This window comes from Molothrus aeneus, chromosome 9 (genome assembly GCF_037042795.1).
Source record: "Molothrus aeneus isolate 106 chromosome 9, BPBGC_Maene_1.0, whole genome shotgun sequence".
In the NCBI taxonomy this organism is placed as follows: Eukaryota; Metazoa; Chordata; class Aves; order Passeriformes; family Icteridae; genus Molothrus; species Molothrus aeneus.
The window spans coordinates 5,419,459-5,437,075 of NC_089654.1; the positions used below are offsets into that span (position 1 = coordinate 5,419,459).

The window sequence follows — 17,617 nt, forward strand, 5'->3', positions numbered from 1 at the left end:
ATTTGAGATAAAAGCTCCATTATGCACTTGTGGAAATGAGCATGGGTAGGGTATGAGAAGGACAGTAGGTTTTAACATTTAAAAAAACCCACCCTCACTAAAATGGGAGAAAACCCCAGCAATAAAACTCCCGACTTTGTGAAACATTTAGTGAGGAAAATGAACAAACTGCGTTGAACCATGTACAAAGAAAGTTGGATTTGCAACAAAAAACCTACATAGATGGGCAAAGAGTTACCTTGCTGCTATTTTTCATCTTTCCTAAGAGAATTTGGTTGCGCTGGAGTAGTTCAGTCCGCTGTAGCTAGCAGTTTCCCACTGTAGATCAGATTTCATCCACAGGATCCTCCTCTGTTTGATCTGCCAAGGGCAGGAGCCACTTTGTAAGCTGTGATGACACGTGACAAGCTATGACTGTAAAATATATTTATTTATTGTTCTTGACAAAGGTAGGAGCTGGGTTTTCAAGAATTATATAAAAAAAGGGGTCCAGGGGGAACGAGTGGGAAGTTAGGATGGACTCACTGTTGGCAGATGACACTGTGTTTGTGACACACAGGTTTGTCACACGCTGGGCTCAGATCTTTCTGTGACTAGAGACAGACACAGCACAGACCTAACCCGGGCTGCTCTGTCTGTGGTGCACTGGAAACTCATCTTGTTCCTAGACACACTCTTGGCATGTTACAAAGGCAGACTGGACTATGTGAGGATCTTTTTGTTCCTTTACTGGTTCATTAAAAAGAAAGGAAAATATGAAATAAAGAGGGAAGCTTTTCATTTTAGTTTTTTCCATGTGTTTGTTAGGGAATACATTGAGGGTATTTCAACAGTGTCTGATGCCAGTACAACAGCTTAAGACTGTTTGCTTAATTCCTGAATGTGCGCATTGTTTTTAGCAAACATTCTTAATTTATGTTTGTCCTGCCTCTCTTCCAATCTCCCATTGGATTCAGAATGTAAACCAGCACAGGCAGCTTCTCTGCTGTCCTCTTTGCAGATGTGTGTCCCAGACCAGGGGTGAGAAGTGCCCTGTGCTGGGCACAGAAGGGTTGCTGAGTTCCCCAGCGTGCTGAATGTCCTACGCTGAAAGAGAGCGCTCAACACATCACAGGAACAGCTTACAGAAGCAGGGTGTGTAATTTTTAATAACTGGGATAAAAACCCTCAGTGACATCTTTAAAATATAAATGCCTTTTCTTGTTTCTTTTATTTCTTTGCCCCCCCTTATTTTGCCTTTTCATCTCTTCTCCTTTCAATTCCATTAAGCTTCATTGTACAATAATGTATCACAGTGGACTTTTTTCTATTATGTTTTTGATTTTTTCCTCCTTGTTACTATAAAACTCCAGATGTTTTGAGACTTCATGGTTCTCTGGATTATTTTTTCCTTTATTTTAATCTTCTTTTGTAACATGCCACACATGTGGTATTTTGGCCTTTTAAGATGCTAGGCTATGCTAATCAGCCATAAGTTTTGGGGTAGGATTTTTTTTTTCTTTTTATAATTACTTTTCCCCCTTCTTTCTGCTGTTGTCTCTTTTATGATTTTCTTTTTTCTGTTTGTTTTCTTTTTTGTTACCCCAGCTGGTTAGTCCACATCAATAGTAATGGGTTCTCCCTTTGCTCTGAGGTTGCATTCTTTATGTTAAGCAAATTAATTCTTCACTCCAAACTTTCCAACTCTCATACCTGTAAGGGTATTCTGAGCCCCTTTTTCACCTTGCTTGTCAGGACAGAACTGTTTGCACTGAAATTGGCCCCTCCAGACCAGGAGCACAGACTGTTCTTTGAAGATTGAGATGGGTGCAAATAGATTCTACTTTAGATGCAAACTGGAATGGAAATGTTTCCTTGGAAATTAAAACAATGAATTACTGATCCAGAGAAACAAATTTTTGAAGTACATGTATGAAATGATACTTTTTATTTAAAAGATCAAAAAGTACTGGAGGGAAGCATTTTAATTTATTTGTGGTTCTTTGCTGGCATGGATGGAGAGGGTTTTTAATTTATTTTGTTCAATCTTAATTTTGTCCCCAAAACAAGCAGATTTGGCTTCAGATATTAGAACAGCAAATCTTGGATTGTGTGCTGTCCTTTAATTTCAAATAGCTTGTAAGCTATTCAAAAAATCCCAAATAAAGAATAGTTTACCAATTACATCTGAGGAAATAAAGGGGCTGACATGGGGTGTCTTCTTTGCTTATTACATGACCCTATGAATTTTGTATTTTGTTCTTTAAAATGTTGCCTCATGTAATGTTATTTCTGCCTGCAAGCCATAATACTGCATTCAGTCCAACTGTAATGAGGTTTCAGAAAATTGTTTGCTTTCCAAATGACATATTTAGCAAAACCTTATGGCAAAATCTGTGGCTGTCAAGCCGCTGATAGTAAAAAATTCCCAACTTTCCTGGTTCATTCTCATATGTTGTAGCAAACAAATGCAACTACCCCTGTTTTGACAAATGTTTATACTTCTTCTTGATTAAAGAAGAATTACTAAAAAGAGTTTTAATACTAGAATTCAGGTCTTGTGAAAAGGATAGGATGCTCTGATAGTTTCCCAGTTATTTTGGGTTTGCTGGAAAATGCATGGAAAGCTCTGCTTGCTCACTGAAGTGGGTGACCTACTGGAACTAGAAGAAATAAATAGAAGAAATAAATGTGTGAATATTCCAGTGCTGGAAGGAACATTTGCCCCGTGCCGGGGATGCTGGCAGGCAGGTGACAGGGTCTGTTTGTGTGGGAATCACCTCCTGGGCAGAACCAGACCTGGTCACTCTCGAAACCGCCTGACCTAAAGGAGTCCTCCAAGGGCCAGGCCTGCATTCCTCATGGATCCATCACTCCTGGTGCTGCCCAAGGGGGCTCAGGAGTGCAGGCTCAGGGGCTTAGAAAATTCATAAAATTGAAATAAAAGGGACAGCCCAAAGTCAATTATTTAAGTCACAGATGTTCAGACACCTCCTCCAGGAATTCTCAGCGTATTCATATTTCCCAGTTTCGTGGTAATTAGGAAATACACAATCTGTCTAACAGCATAAAGGAAAATTAACTATTTATTGGTGGACAGTGTGTGGATGTCAAATGGTTGGCCAAAACTACCCTAAAGCCCAACAACGTGAAGGATGTATTGCATTTATACTGTGGCTCACCTTCTTCCTGTTCTGAACCTTTTAAGCTTTTCTTCTCTTACACATCAGCAGCTGTACACCATTCTGGCTAAAGGCCTAAATGCTTTTTTTAAAGACAAATAATTAAAAGTACGAGCATTTTTGCCCAGGACTGAAATGAAATAGCATGTAGTGTCTTTTGTAAAGATAAATTGTAAAGATAAATTGGCTTCAGAAATGAAACCAAACCCGGAAATGGGCAGGTCTTTTTATGTTACACTTACCTTCCACTGTATTATAATCACAAAGGGAAAAAACCCAGCTTCAACAATTTAAATCTGTAAGTTTGAATCTGGCTAAATAAATGGGGATTCTTTAGGATGTTAAAGTCTCTTTCCTATGGGTGACTTGTTGGGTGCTCAGATAGTTCTGTTGAGTTTAATAAAACTCCTTGCATGAGCCACGTTGCTCATGCACAACTATTTGGGGGATCAGAGCTTTACATTGTAGCTACAACAGCGAATTAAACATTAATCTAATCAGGAGTTAGCTGGGAAAAACAAAGCACCAAAACAGATACTTTGATTGTGGTGTGGGGTGGAACAACTCAAGTGTTTTAAGTTCCTGAGGTTCATAACAGTTCGGAGCCCTGTGTGCTTCCAGCCACGGCCCCAACATTGGCCTCAGTGTGCTGTTAAACATTGATGCTATTTAAAGAGTAGTGTGGCTGTTTCCTCCCCTCCAGAAGGGATACGCAGCCTCACAGGATCCTTTTTCTCACAGCGTGTTTTTCAGTAAAATTTTCCCAATTTTGTAATCAGTTGGGAAGAAAGAACATTTCACAATGTTCGTAAGCCTTGTGGATGTTTTGACCAGACATCAGATTTCCTATTGATAGCATTAAATGCTTTGGAATGAAATGTTTTGGGTTTTCCATCTGTAGGCTGTCTGAGATGTCAGCAGCCAATATGACCTGCTCTTTCCCTTTTAGGTCTATAAATAAAAGGCAGCTTGTTTAACTGATCTTGCAGCAGAGAGCAGAGGTGTATATTAATGAGCTTGCTCTAATGGCACACTGGACCTATTTAGCACTATGACTGTGAAGGCTTCTCTTTTTCAGTCATAACTCATTTCCTAAGAAAATGTCAGTTATTGCTTCACCCTATGGTCTGAGCTGGTTAGTTTATAGTTTATTTCTTCTGATCTGTGCCACTGACAGATATGCTAGACATGACCGTGATTAAATACGCTCATGAAAATGGTAAACATTTGATAATGTAAACCCTCTTGGGAACATGCTGTTATTTCTGCGTGGCAGCATTCTCAGGTGCATTCAAAGTATAATCTGGAAGCAAAGAAAAAACATTTTAAGCAATTACAGTTATTAGATTAAACTGCTTTGTTGGGAAAATTGTGATGTGTTTAGATCACTGTGAGATAATTCTGTGTTTTTATAAATATGGCTTTTGAATGTGTGATATTGCAACAGCGACACTGCCGTGAGATTTTAGTGTGAAATAAAGACAACATATGTATTTCCATATGGTAACAAACTAGTTCAGACACATAAACTTCTACAAGATATTTTCTTGGTAGAAACCGTGTTCTGAAAGCAGCAGTAGTTATAAAACCCAATAACTGCATTGTGTTCTTCCTGTAATCCCGTGGCATTGTTTTGTGTCTGTGCTTGGGTGTGTGCAGCATTAACGATCTCACAGCAAAGACAAAAGTAGTAATTGCAATATAATTATTATTTTTATTGATGAAACTTGTTTAAGAGTTCTGTTGACATTTACAGACTTTGAGGATCAAACAGCATTTGTTACACTTATCCCAGGCATCAAACGTCCACAAAATGTTTAGGATTGTAGGATTAAGCAGTGACAGATTGGGGCCAGATGTCTGGGAGATCCCATAAGTGGCCTTCTCAGTTGATAAAATAGCTCTTGCCATCCTGAAGCCCTTTCAAAACTGAACATTTGTTCTTTGTAGTCGAAGCTGAGACACTTGTGGGATGGCTGGATCTTCCTGGAGGGTATTTAAGAGGGAGAATGAGCACCCTGTTCTTCCTAGAGTAGTTTTATATAGTGTAAATGTAAATGTAAATACACTCCAAGTAGTAAGAGTAGGTGGAAGGGTTAAAAGAGTTGGTGAGTAGCAGTTAAGCCCAAGCACTACCTTACAAAGTTGTCTTAACAACAGCAGCCCAGTTGAAGTTGTCACACCATTTCAGGGAAGCTGTTTCCATATGTGGACTTCAGTAGGGACAAACTATGACAGGCAAACAGTCAGCAGATCCAGAAACCAGGGAGCTGGAAAAGGTGTCCTTCAGAGTGCAGCTCTGAGTGGATTCTCAGCCCACCCTGCTCAGCTCTTTGCACCAACTCCATTCCTCCCTTCCCTTGAGACCTTTCATCTTCAGCTTCCTCTCTTCTCATCACTTGTGGCAAGGTTCTTGTCTCCACTGCTTTCCTCTTGAACAGAATTCCCGTTTCACCAACAGCCTCTGCCAACTTGAAAATCTGAGTACTGCAGTCACATCATTCTCTTTGCTGGTGTATTTTTCCACCTGACATGTTTATCCTGAGTTTATCACTGCATTGGGACCATCCCACTGTCTCTTAGCCAGATTAATAGACCTGGGTAATAAAAATAATGTGAATTAGGAAATAATAAATAAGAAAAGGTCTGAATGTCCAAGCATATATGGTGATGGAGGCATTGGACAAACTTACCAAGAGAAGGCAGCTGAGCACAGAAGAAGGGTCTGTAAATAAGCCCATGTTTGTTTGAGTGTTGCTGCTTTCACTGCAGCTCTGGGCATTTCTGGTAGGGCCTGCTCCTTCTCTCCCTGAGGTGTCGATCCAGCAAACTCTTAAACATATGTGCTTTCATGTGTTTTAGATTAAGCTTGTGTTTAGATGTTTTAGGACATTTGCTGTTGGAATTTTTGCTACTGACATCAATGAGAGTGGAGCTGGACCTTTAATGAGTTTGGATTATTCTGCATGCCTTGCTAGTTTGCATTGGGCTCTAGGAAGGGAACTGAAGACTGGTAATCCATTAGAAAACATTCTGAGGGTCAAGATCCTTTTCTCTAAATTGGAGAGAGATTGATTTGATGGCTGGAGTGCTCAGTGAAGGAGGAATGATGGTGACATCCAGAGTGGTGAGAGACTCAGTGTTCAGATGGGACATGGGTGACAGGTGGTGTCCCCTGGGGCTCTGTAGTGGGACCAAGTGCAGTCTCAGCAGATTCCTGAGTGACACCAAGCTGAGTGGTGCAGTTGACACTCCTGAAGGATGAGGTGGCATCCAGAGGGACGTGGACAAGCTCCAGAAGTGGCCCATGGGGTTTCAACAAGTCCTGGGTCCTGCAGCTGGTTCAGGGCAGCCCCTGGTATCAACACAGGCTGGGGGATGAAGGAGCACAAAGAGGCTCCAAGGGATGGAGCACCTCCTCTGAGAAGAAAGGCTGAGAGAGTTGGGCTTGTGCAGCCTGGAGGAGGTCCCAGGGAGACTCAGAGCAGCCTCTCAGGGCTTGAAGGGGACCTGGAAGAGAGATGAAAGGGATAATACTTCAAAGGGATGCCACACTGTGGGCACACCAATCAAAGGAGGTTGGAAAGGAGGAAGATTGGGAGCAAAAAGGAAAAAAGTGATCTTTAGTACCTCAGAACATTCACTCAGCTTTATGGAATGTCCTATGAGAAGTATGAATTTGCTGAGCTCTGCTCTATTTTTCATAGACTTCAGCATTTTTGCTCAATTCAAATTGCTCCATCCTGAATCTTAGTCAGATTTTTAGTGATGATTATGAAGAAAGTTTGTTTCTTTTGAAGCCTTGGTAGCTTTGGTCACTTCCAAACCCCCCTGCCTCCTTGCACCAGCTCAAGTGTTCAGAGGTGGGTCGCGGCCAAACAAAGCTTCTGAACTCATAAACTGCATGTCTGCAGGTGATTTTGTGGATCTGACACAATGGCTGTGATGGGAAAAGATGGAAAATACATACACATCAGATAGTTGTCTGTACACATACCCAGAATGCCATTCACACAGGGTACTGCTCAGGGCACTGAAATATTTATGGCAGTAAAGGCCACATTGATCCTTGATGTGTGAGGGGCTGGGACAGGCAGAGAAGTGCCAGAAGCCCCTCTGCCTGTGCAGAGCTGATCTGTACCCAGTGCCAGGACACAGCCTGCAATGTGAAGTGCTGGCTCGAGAATCACCAGGGTTGCTGTGCTGAGGTATTTACAAAACACCCTGAGATGAGCAGGATGTGCTGGGCCTTTCTCCCTCCCCTTTGGCAGGCCCTGGGAGATCAGGTGCCTCCAGGCTGTAGCACCTTCAGTGCTCCTCCATCTGCAGCTGCTCTCCCTTCCCATCTCTCCCCCTGCACAGCCAGTCTGCAGTTTGCACGCCCTGATGTGTGTGTGACAAGCAAGATTGACAGGGTGGTGATTTCTGTGATGACATCTGAAGAGCCACAGGTTCCTGGAAAGCTGCTGAACAAAATCTTGACTCAGCAAAAGGAAGTGACAAAGCATTTGCTGATTTTGTGAGAGTCAGCATTTCACTGTTTATGAGCAAGAATCATAGAAAAAATTGTGGCTTCTAGAAACAGTGGTTGGAACAGGTTGCTCAGAGAAGCTGTGGCTGGCCCATCCCTGGAATTGCTTAAGGACAGGTTGGACAGGGCTTGGAGCAACCTGGGATAGTGGAGGGTGTCCCTTGCCCATGGCAGGGCTTGGACCTAGGTGACCCTTGAGGTCCCTTCCAACCCAAACCATTCTGTGAAGATACACCTACTATATTTCAGAATTGCTCTTAGTGTTGACAGGAAGGTGGATTGCGTTGTGTTTCTCAAATACATTCCTTGAGATCACAAATCCTCGAGGAACACGTTTTTTATCTGTGTAGAGGCATAAGAAGATGTGCAGTGCCATGAAACAGCAATATGTGCAGAGTGGGCAAAGAATATGCATTCCATCACTTTAGTATTTGCATGCCAGTATTTGAACATGTGCAAGTATCTGAGTGCATTCTGTGGGTGTGCAGGTGCACAGATGTGCACACCACGAGTATTTGTGCTCACCTGGGAGAGTTCCCATCCTACAGACAGTGCCTCCACTGCCTCTTGTCTGTAACACTGAAACTTAGCACTGGGCAATGCCAAACACCCTTCCCTTGGCCTATAGCTGGCAATTTTACTTATATTTATTCAGATTTAATTTGAAATGGTGACTTCTGTTATGAAGGCTATGCAGTGTTTTATTGCTGAGCTCCCTAATGAAACGGGTGCTTAAGAAGTCAGAATTGCTCAAGTTACTGGTTGTATAAATGCTGAGAACAGCTCTGAATGATACAGCTAGTAAAGAAAAGGGTGCAGAATAACAGCAGAGTTCCTTTGGATTGATCTTCAAATGGATCAGGTCTTCCTGTAATAGTCCATGCTCATCTGCTCCAGTGTATAATATTTCAGACACCTGAAACCAGGTTCTAACCCGCCAGCTTCTCTTACTCTCTGTCTGTAGCAGCTAATTGTTACTGCCCACAGTGGCTCCTGTGCCAGTTAACATCTCAGAGGACTCCTCAGAACACTTGTTCTTTCTTTAAATTTTCTGCTCTGACACCATGTCTTTAAGTGTTCAGCTCAGACAGAATGTGTGAGATATTTATAACCCTTGTATTATTGCTGAGCTGCACACCATGTCTTCAGTGACAGATTAAATGAACAGCACAATATGTTGTGCTTCATCCATAAATTTCAACAGATGTTTGAATGTTGGTTGATTTATTGCACGTCTTACACTGTTCTCATTGTGGCTGCACATGGTTTATTTAATAGAACCTTACAATGATTTTTTTTATGACATTTTTCAGTTTGAAGGGTGCAACAAGGCATTTTCTAGGCTTGAGAACCTCAAGATCCACCTCCGGAGTCACACTGGGGAGAAGCCATACCTGTGCCAGCATCCTGGCTGCCAGAAAGCTTTCAGCAACTCCAGTGACCGGGCAAAGCACCAGAGGACACACCTGGACACCGTAAGCACCATTCCATACTGGGAGCTGCCCCGAGTGTTCCAGTGCCCCTGGCACACAGTCGCTTCTGCTGCTGCAGGGGGCTTGGCCTTTTCACTAGGAGTCTTAGAAACTCAGCTAGGAGCAAGTGGATTTGGTTTTGAGCTGTATGTGCTTTGAGAAATGAGAAAGTCTTGATCACAGAGAGGCAATTATGTTGTGTTACTCATGCTGAGGAGTGATTACGCAGGAGGGAGTTACTCAGCAAACTCTGCCATTGTTCCTGTTCCAGTAAGAGGAGGCAGCAGCTCAGTAAGGTGTAGCTGAGTCACTGCTGCTGCACCAAATGTGTGTCATTGTCTCACTTCCTGTCCCCTTCAGTGAGTGCTCTGGGTGAATGCAAAAGCTGTTCAGATCTCTCAGTGGAAAGTAAATGCACCTCAGTTTTGGACAGTAATTTTGTAAAAAGTGAAAATAAATCTGTCTCATAACTCTATGGAATCAGTTAAGTGCCCTCCATCAGTTTAACTGTGAGAAACACACTCTTTGATTCTCTACAGTTGGTAGGTTTGGCTTGACTCTGCAGCTCTTCTCCCTTGTCTCACAGAGAGGACAGGAGCCTGTCAAGTGATTTGGGCTCTACTGAAATGAAATCACCAGATCGTGGGGAAAGAAAGCAATGAGACAGCTCTGCAGACCAGTCATGTCCTCAGCATAAAGCTTGTAAAGAATAACAGGCAGAGTTGTTCCTTTGTCTTTTTCAAAGAAGTGAATATATGGTTTAGTTTGACCAAGTGTTTAGGGGGCAGAACTTTTGAGTTTAATTGATATTTACTTTTAAGCAGTTACACATTTCAGACAGTGCAGCATTAAGGAATGTCTAATGTACATTATGCCTTGCAAAAACAAACAAGTAAGAGAAGCAAGTCAGTCACATTTTCCAAACCAAAGCACACTTAAAATAACAATGTTTTATTTATTTGAAAGTCAACCTGAGATATTTGAATTTGTAATTTGTATCTCTTTTAAAAGTGGGTATACTAAATTGCATGTAGTTTTTAAATTTAATTGCCTGAATCTAGTAGTTATATTTTTTATTAGCCAAACTCACAAATTGAATGCCATCTATTAGTTTTAAGAGAGAACTGACATGGTTACTAAAATGAGCACAAATTCTTTGTATGTGTTGTCTGTGCAATATTGAAGACGAATGTCTTAACTTTCTATTTTCTTTTCTTCTCCCTTTATCTCTGTCTTTATTATCTGAAATGCTCATAAATCAGGAAAAAGGTACAGTAATAATTTTCTAATAACTTTCTTAAATATCTAAAACCATCCTCCGTGCTATTCCACTGCAGGTGCTCTAAAACTGTTTCTGTAGTCCTGCACACAGTAACTGAGTTCCACTTACCTGATTTAATTGAAGCCCTGTGGTTTAAGCTCAGTGAATTGTGTGCTTATGTGAACATGAAAAATAGCAGAGCTACAGGATGGTGCTGCTGCACCAAACAACTGCCTGGAATGTCAGAGCAAACAGCCATGAACCTTTGTAAGGGTGATCACATTCTCATCTAGTTTCCCTATGACTGAGTTGAATGATTTTATCACTAATTTGAATGACATCAGTGATTTGAAAAATACTCTGCTGGTTTTTCTGCCAAGGGATTTGTTAAAGTTTTCCATAGCTTTTCCTCAGGTGTCAGTTCTCTGTGTTCCAGACACTCTCAATAAATCTCCTTTGCCCTGTAACTTTCTGGGTAGGTGCTGTGTTAGCCTGTAAGGTCATGAATTGGTGAATGATTCTATTATTCCTTCAGAAATTTCCTGCTGGCTGGACAGAGCAGCAATACTTATCCTCTGGAGGTACTTACAAAGAAAGGGGGGTTATATAGGCTGCTTTTTCCTTACTGAGTGCATTTGGAATTAGTTTTAAAGCTTCTCAATGTAGGTCACTCCACCATTTATCTTCACCAAAGGAGAATCTGTAAATCATTTCACTTACTGGTGTATGCTAGTTTGATGGAATCCCCACTAAATCATCTGGAAGTAGATCCTTCTCCTAGGCAGGAGCAGAACAAAGGGAACCTGTCTGTCCTTGTGGTAAAAAGGGCACATCAGCACTCCTCCAGGAGCAGAGCAACTGGGTTTACAGGACCTCACAGCCACTTTTCCCAAAACTGGTAGGATTTTTTCCCTTCTGTGCATCCTCCTTCCAAAATCAAGGGGATTAAAGAATGTGACATCGAGGTCATGGCAAACCAGTTTTCTGCCTTTGAGAAGACACCAAAAGGATTTGCTAGTCCTAGTGAGAAGGCTGAGGTAATGTTGATAGATGAGGCAAGAAACCAGAGGACAAAAGAAAGTTCCATTCAACTTGAAAGCTTTGTGATCTGTGCCATGCAGCACTATTTTGCTGGCATTTAAGACAATGGTCACTTAATAAAAAGTGCTTTTGCTCATTTTGGCAATTGCACCTTCATTTGGAGTTTGTTCTGTAACCCAGAGATAGTGTTCCATTTGTTAGGAATAGGCATAGCCACAAAAAGAATTTGATGAGGATTTCAGTCACTGGGAAGGTCCCCTCTGAGCCTCCTTTTCTGCAGGCTCAGCCCCCCCAGCTCCCTCAGCTGCTCCTTGTTCTCCAGACTGTTCCCCAGCTCCATTGCCCTTCTCTGGACATGCTCCAGGCCCTCAATGCTTTTCCTGTCACGAGGGGCTCAAAGCTGCACCCAGGATTCGAGGTGGGGTCTCACCAGTGCCCAGCAATCCTTGGAACATTTATGTAAATCAGAACTCCAAACCAGAATGTCTGTCTTTATAATTATACTGTCTGATGCCATGATAATTTTGTTTGTAAAGGCTAGGGAATAAAGAAATGCTCTCAAAACCCATTCAGTTCTACCTCACTAGCATTAAGCTCAGCCCAATGAACCATATCCAGTGTGCCAGTGCAGAATCACTTCTGTTTGCATCGTGCCTGGTTGGTGAGCTCAGAGGAGACAGAGCAAACGTGGGCCCAGCAAAGAGAGGGAACAGCTCAGGTTCAGCTGAGTGTGTTCAGCTCCGGTTCACACTGTGTGTGCTCCCTGTGCTTGCTGGGGCAGGCACAGGGGTGTGACACGTGTCCCACAGTGTGTGTGCCCATCCTGGGGCAGGCACAGGGGTGTGACATCTGTCCCACAGTGTGTGTGCCCATCCTGGGGCGGGCACAGGGGTGTGACATCTGTCCCACAGTGTGTGTGCCCATCCTGGGGTGGGCACAGGGGTGTGACACGTGTCCCACAGTGTGTGTGCCCATCCTGGGGCAGGCACAGGGGTGTGACACGTGTCCCACAGTGTGTGTGCCCATCCTGGGGCGGGCACAGGGGTGTGCCATCTGTCCCACAGTGTGTGTGCCCATCCTGGGGCGGGCACAGGGGTGTGCCATCTGTCCCACAGTGTGTGTGCCCATCCTGGGGCGGGCACAGGGGTGTGCCATCTGTCCCACAGTGTGTGTGCCCATCCTGGGGCAGGCACATGGGTGTGACACGTGTCCCACAGTGTGTGTGTGCCCCTCCTGGGGTGTGACACGTGTCCCTTTGCTCCTCCCCAGAAGCCCTACGCCTGCCAGATTCCCGGCTGCTCCAAGCGCTACACCGACCCCAGCTCCCTGCGCAAGCACGTCAAGGCTCACTCGGCCAAAGAGCAGCAGGTGCGTAAGAAGGTAAGAGAGGCAAGGAGTGGCACATCCCCAGAGCTCCTCAATGCAGTCATTTTTCATTTACCTCTAATTCATATCTTTTCAGATCAGTTTTTCTGTAGTATCACAGAAGAAAACATAAATGGAGCTGATTTTCCTGGTTTTCAGTCACTGTTGTGAAGCAAACCAACTTGTGTACTTTCAAAGGCTGCCACCCTCTAAGTTCAGTTGCCCCACGCTTTCTGTCCAAGCATTTATTTTCCTGTTCATCTTTTATACATAAGCCCAAATGGTGCTGTCATTCACATAAAATGTCCATGCACTGAGTCTCTACAATCAGCACTGACTGATGGTAATTACTAAAATACAAGTTGGCAGATCATCTAAAATACAAATGAAACTAAGCCAGGGTACAATGGAAATGTAGGAAAAGAGGACTTGGAATAGAAGAGGTGTCCCTGTGTCAACCATGCCCCCTTCCCTCCTGCTGCTCCTCTTGTAGAGTTTTCAGCAGTTTGAACATAGAGTCCCCTTTCCCAGGACAGCTGTGTGTCCCCAAATTCTCCCTGCCAGATGTGTGCAGTGTGAGTAGCAGTTCCCAGCACATCAGTGACCAGAGCTCTGCACGCTGTGTCAAATACTCAGAGATCACTCGCTGCATGGTGAGCTTTGTGCCTGGGGGACACACAGCCCCAGCACCATCCAGGTGTCCATGGAATCAGGTCTGTGCACATACCAGCTCCACTCAAAAGTTTTATCTAGCCTGGCCACTGCCCAGTTTATCATCCCAGTTTTGTATTAGCAGGCCTTGTGGTTTCCCTGCAGCTCTCAGCTTTAGAAGGTTCCACAGGATGTGCTCTGCATTTGTGTCCCACAGGTCACAAAATTCCCAACACTTCCCTAGATTTACCTTTAGCTTGTAATGAGAGTAAGAGTCAGCGTGCCATGGCAGTAATTGATTAATTCTATGTAATTAATTCTGTGTAATGAGAGTAAGAGTCAGAAGGCCATAGCAGTAACTGGCCACAAAAAGAGGGTGGCTGTGCCACCAGAGTCTTCCGCAATTGCAAAATCTTTGCAACAGGAAGATTTCTTACATTAAATTCTCAGCAGATTGTGGAAAGCATCTGTGCTCCCTATTCCAAAGAAGAGAACGTCCCCATTTTTCCTTCCTGTGGTTTCTGGCATACTTCAGAGAAACAAGGAGGGAATTGCTTCCTAACACCAAACCTGGGTGTCATTTGTTCAGCTCTGTGTACTGAGCTGAATGCATTAACGTGTCACCATCCTTACATCTAGGGACAGTCCCCACTGTTACACCTTGGCACCTCCTGAGGCCTCGTTCCATTTCTGCAGAGCAAGGTGGGGAAGAAAACCCAGATCCAAACTTTGTGGAGAGGGCAGTAGGTACTTCCTGCACCAGCAGCAGGAGGCCTGAAGCACAGAATCAATCCAGGACAAATTTGTTAACAGCAGCTGCGAACTCAGGCTGCTTGGATGCACCAAGACACCAATATCCAGGGTTTCATATCACTTAATCTCCTGCCTTGAGGAATTTTCCTCTGTGCATGTACACAGCTTTGTATAGACTTATCAAATCTATCTTACAATAATATTAGTAACTTGCCTCCCACACCTTATTTGGTAGACCAGTCTAAATGTGCACTCCTCCAGTGGTTTGAAATCATCTTCAGATTTCCTGTCTCATTTATCCATGATAACTTTATGAATACTTGATCCTGTGGCTTTTTTTCCTCAAATGAAAAGGCACCTGAAAAAGCAGCAGATTTTTGTGTTTTGGTCAGGCTCTCTTAAAAAGGATCAAAGCAAACCTGGCTGATAAAGAAACAAGGACCCCCCCTAAATATTTCACTTAAATATATTAAAAAACCCCAACACCTTTCGCAGCTAAGTAAATCCCAGTGTTACTGAACAGCCTACTTTGGATTTCAGATGTAGGAAAAAAGAGAAAAGACTGTTTATACTCACTTGCTCGTTTTTGGTTATAACTCAGCAAAGGCAGTTGTCTGTTGGTATCAACTTCCCAAGAGTTCTGAGTGGAAATGACCTAGCAAGAAAGAAAAATTAACAAGCTGTTCTGCCAACATGTCTTGGTTGAGACATGCTACCAAAATGTGCCATCTCTGATACAAAACAAAATGCCTGAGCTTAGACTTGTATCAAAGGAATCCTGAGCACTTAGTTCATAGCTTAGAGGATTAGTGCAGTGGTGATATTTGGTTGTTCTGAAAGGCTTTACAGAAACAAAACAGGAGAAAGTTAGCTGTTAATTTAGTAGTAGTTTAATTGGCTGCAGATGCACTTGTGATCCAAATGTCAGATGTTTATCTCAAACCCACAAATGGCTGTAGAGCAGAATTCTGAGAAGGTTTGCCTGGGCCCTTTATTTAGAATACCCAAGCCCAGGGGAGATGGGTATGTGAGGCTGTACCCATAAGGACAATAACTATTTATTAATGGCTGTAGAGTATGATGGCTGTTTGTGTAATGCGATCACTCTGTTATGACAAAAGCTTGGCAGCATCAGCATGTTTGAAAGAGAATTAGAAATGCTTTTCTTTCTTAATTCTCCTCTCCTGCTGTTTTTAATATGATGGACATTGTGGTTTTTGAGAGTTTGCTTCAGAGCCTTTTGCCAGAGCTTTCATTTCCATGGAGCAGAGCTGACACGTGAGTGGAACCTCTTCCCATCACCGACAGCCTCGCTCTGCCACTTCCAATCTCATCAGCACAAACGCTTTTCTTTCCCTATCAAATGCCTTTCCAAGTGTCACAGTTACAGGATGATGCAAACCTTTTGCCACAGAATCCAAGAAACTACAGAAAGCCTGAAAATGTGCAGTTCAATTACTCAGGAAGGTTTGAAGGAACACAGGGTACATTATTTTTTGAAGCAAACTGGTTGTTGATGTAAGATTAGCACACTTAACTTGTGCACTTCAGAAAACCAAAGTCATCTCTAATTACAAATTCCAAGTACTAGACACATCCTTAATTACACTGAGTTCCTAAGAATGGCATTTCTTCCTTCTATATATAACCCTTAAGGAGATATATGAAGTTAATTATAAATAATTTGGTTTTACCATGTAACACAATGTTTCTTTTATCTTCCTCTTGTAGTTAAAGTCCTGTACTGATATTGAACAAGATGTACTCAGTGAATGTTTAGCTATCCAACAGCTCCACACATCTTCACAGCACATCCTGGATGGGAAGTGTGGCAGATCTGTAGCTCCTCATGATTTAATTACAGGTAAGAATACTTCTAATAAGTGTGGTGCTAAATACGTCATACGACAGAGGATTCAAAGCAGAAAAGATTTGTCACTGTGGAAGGTGATAAAAACTCCAGACCAACAAATAAGATGAAATAATTATGTGTGTTGTTCACTAAGGCCTTGCTTTTTTTGGTTTTTCAGCATTAGTCAGAGAAATAGCACCTGTTAATTTCATGTGAAGGGGCAGCAGCCCTGCTGAGAGTCTGTCTCCATCCATTTGTTCTCCTTTCAAAGAGAGCCTTGGCCTGGGCAGAGGGCAGGTGCAGGAGCTGTGCTCAGTCTGGGTGGATGCTCTGGCACAGAGTCCCACCAGGAGAGTTTTCTTCAGGAGCTGCAGGAAAGCTGAGGAGGCTGAGTGTTGTGATGCACTTTGGATCATAACAAAAAAATATGGTGATACATGAATGGGAGAAAACTTGAATTTGAAATGTCAAACCTTCTTCTAATAATTCTTTCTAGTATTTAATCTTCCTTTCTGTATTTTTTTCGTTCTTGTGGCTCGAACAAGAGTTGGCCCTTTTCAGGGACTTTAGACACTTCTATACATTTTATAGGAAGAGAAAAGGAGGATTCCATTCCCTTCTCTGTGAAATAAGATATAGATTCACAGTTTTGAACCCCAGCAGAGGATCCTGAATCAGGGATGTGCATTTTGAGGTCCTGTGTTCAGGTGGCAGAGAGGGGCACTCCCAAAGGCCAGCAGTGTAATTGTAATATGCCTTCTGCAAGAATCTCCTACTTTTTTTTGATTACTCCAAATCTTCAAAACAAAAAATCCATTTTGCTTAACATCTCCTATCCTCTTTTCTAGTTCAAATTGCATTAAAATGTTGGAATGTGAGTGGTGAACAGAATGGAGTAGAAAGGGAAATACCCCATCATTCTGATGAACTTTCCCTGGGAGTCTGAACTCAGGGCTTACATGTGGCTCCTTGAAAAGTGTGAGAAAGCTGGAAGGGTTTGGGGTTGATTTCCAGTCTCTGCCTGTGCCACCTGCTCTGAATAAGGTCTGTGAGGGCAGCAGTGGCCTGTGCTGTCCCCTCGGCAGCCCCGTGTGACAGGAGCATGGCTTGGCCTCCCCCTTCCAGGCAAGAGCAGTGACATTTTCCTAGGAACAGGCTGCAGTTTAGAACCTCAGAAACAGCCTCAGATTTCAAGTGACAACAATAAAACAGGAAAAGAGTTATTAGCTCACAGATAAACAGACCATCCCTAACCCCTCGGTGTCATTTCAGAGAATCTCTTGTGAAATGAAGGATTTTATCTGTCCATAACTCTGGCTTTGTCTGATATGATTTCCGTGCTGATTATATCAATCCATCATCAGGATGTTGTAAAAAACCTGTAAATCTTCCCTGATACTTCCATCAGGTCGCTCCATATGAGACCCCATCAATGCACAGTATGAACAAGGGCCAGGGAAAAATAAATCAAGATTTGAAAGAGTGTTTTGCAGTGAAACAGAAGTTGCTTCATCCTATGTGCAGTACAAT

At 42.9% G+C, this 17,617-nt stretch overlaps 1 protein-coding gene across 1 annotated transcript in view; it reads left to right on the top strand.

Annotated features, from left to right (window-relative positions):
- The window catches only part of GLIS1 (GLIS family zinc finger 1), a 179,606-nt gene that overhangs the window by 136,960 nt on the left and 25,029 nt on the right, over nucleotides 1-17,617 (top strand). Inside the window, exons 4-6 of the mRNA XM_066555751.1 lie at nucleotides 9,006-9,167; nucleotides 12,736-12,846; nucleotides 15,967-16,099. Coding sequence (XP_066411848.1) covers nucleotides 9,006-9,167; nucleotides 12,736-12,846; nucleotides 15,967-16,099 — 406 coding nt within the window. The remainder of the gene's footprint in view (nucleotides 1-9,005; nucleotides 9,168-12,735; nucleotides 12,847-15,966; nucleotides 16,100-17,617) is intronic.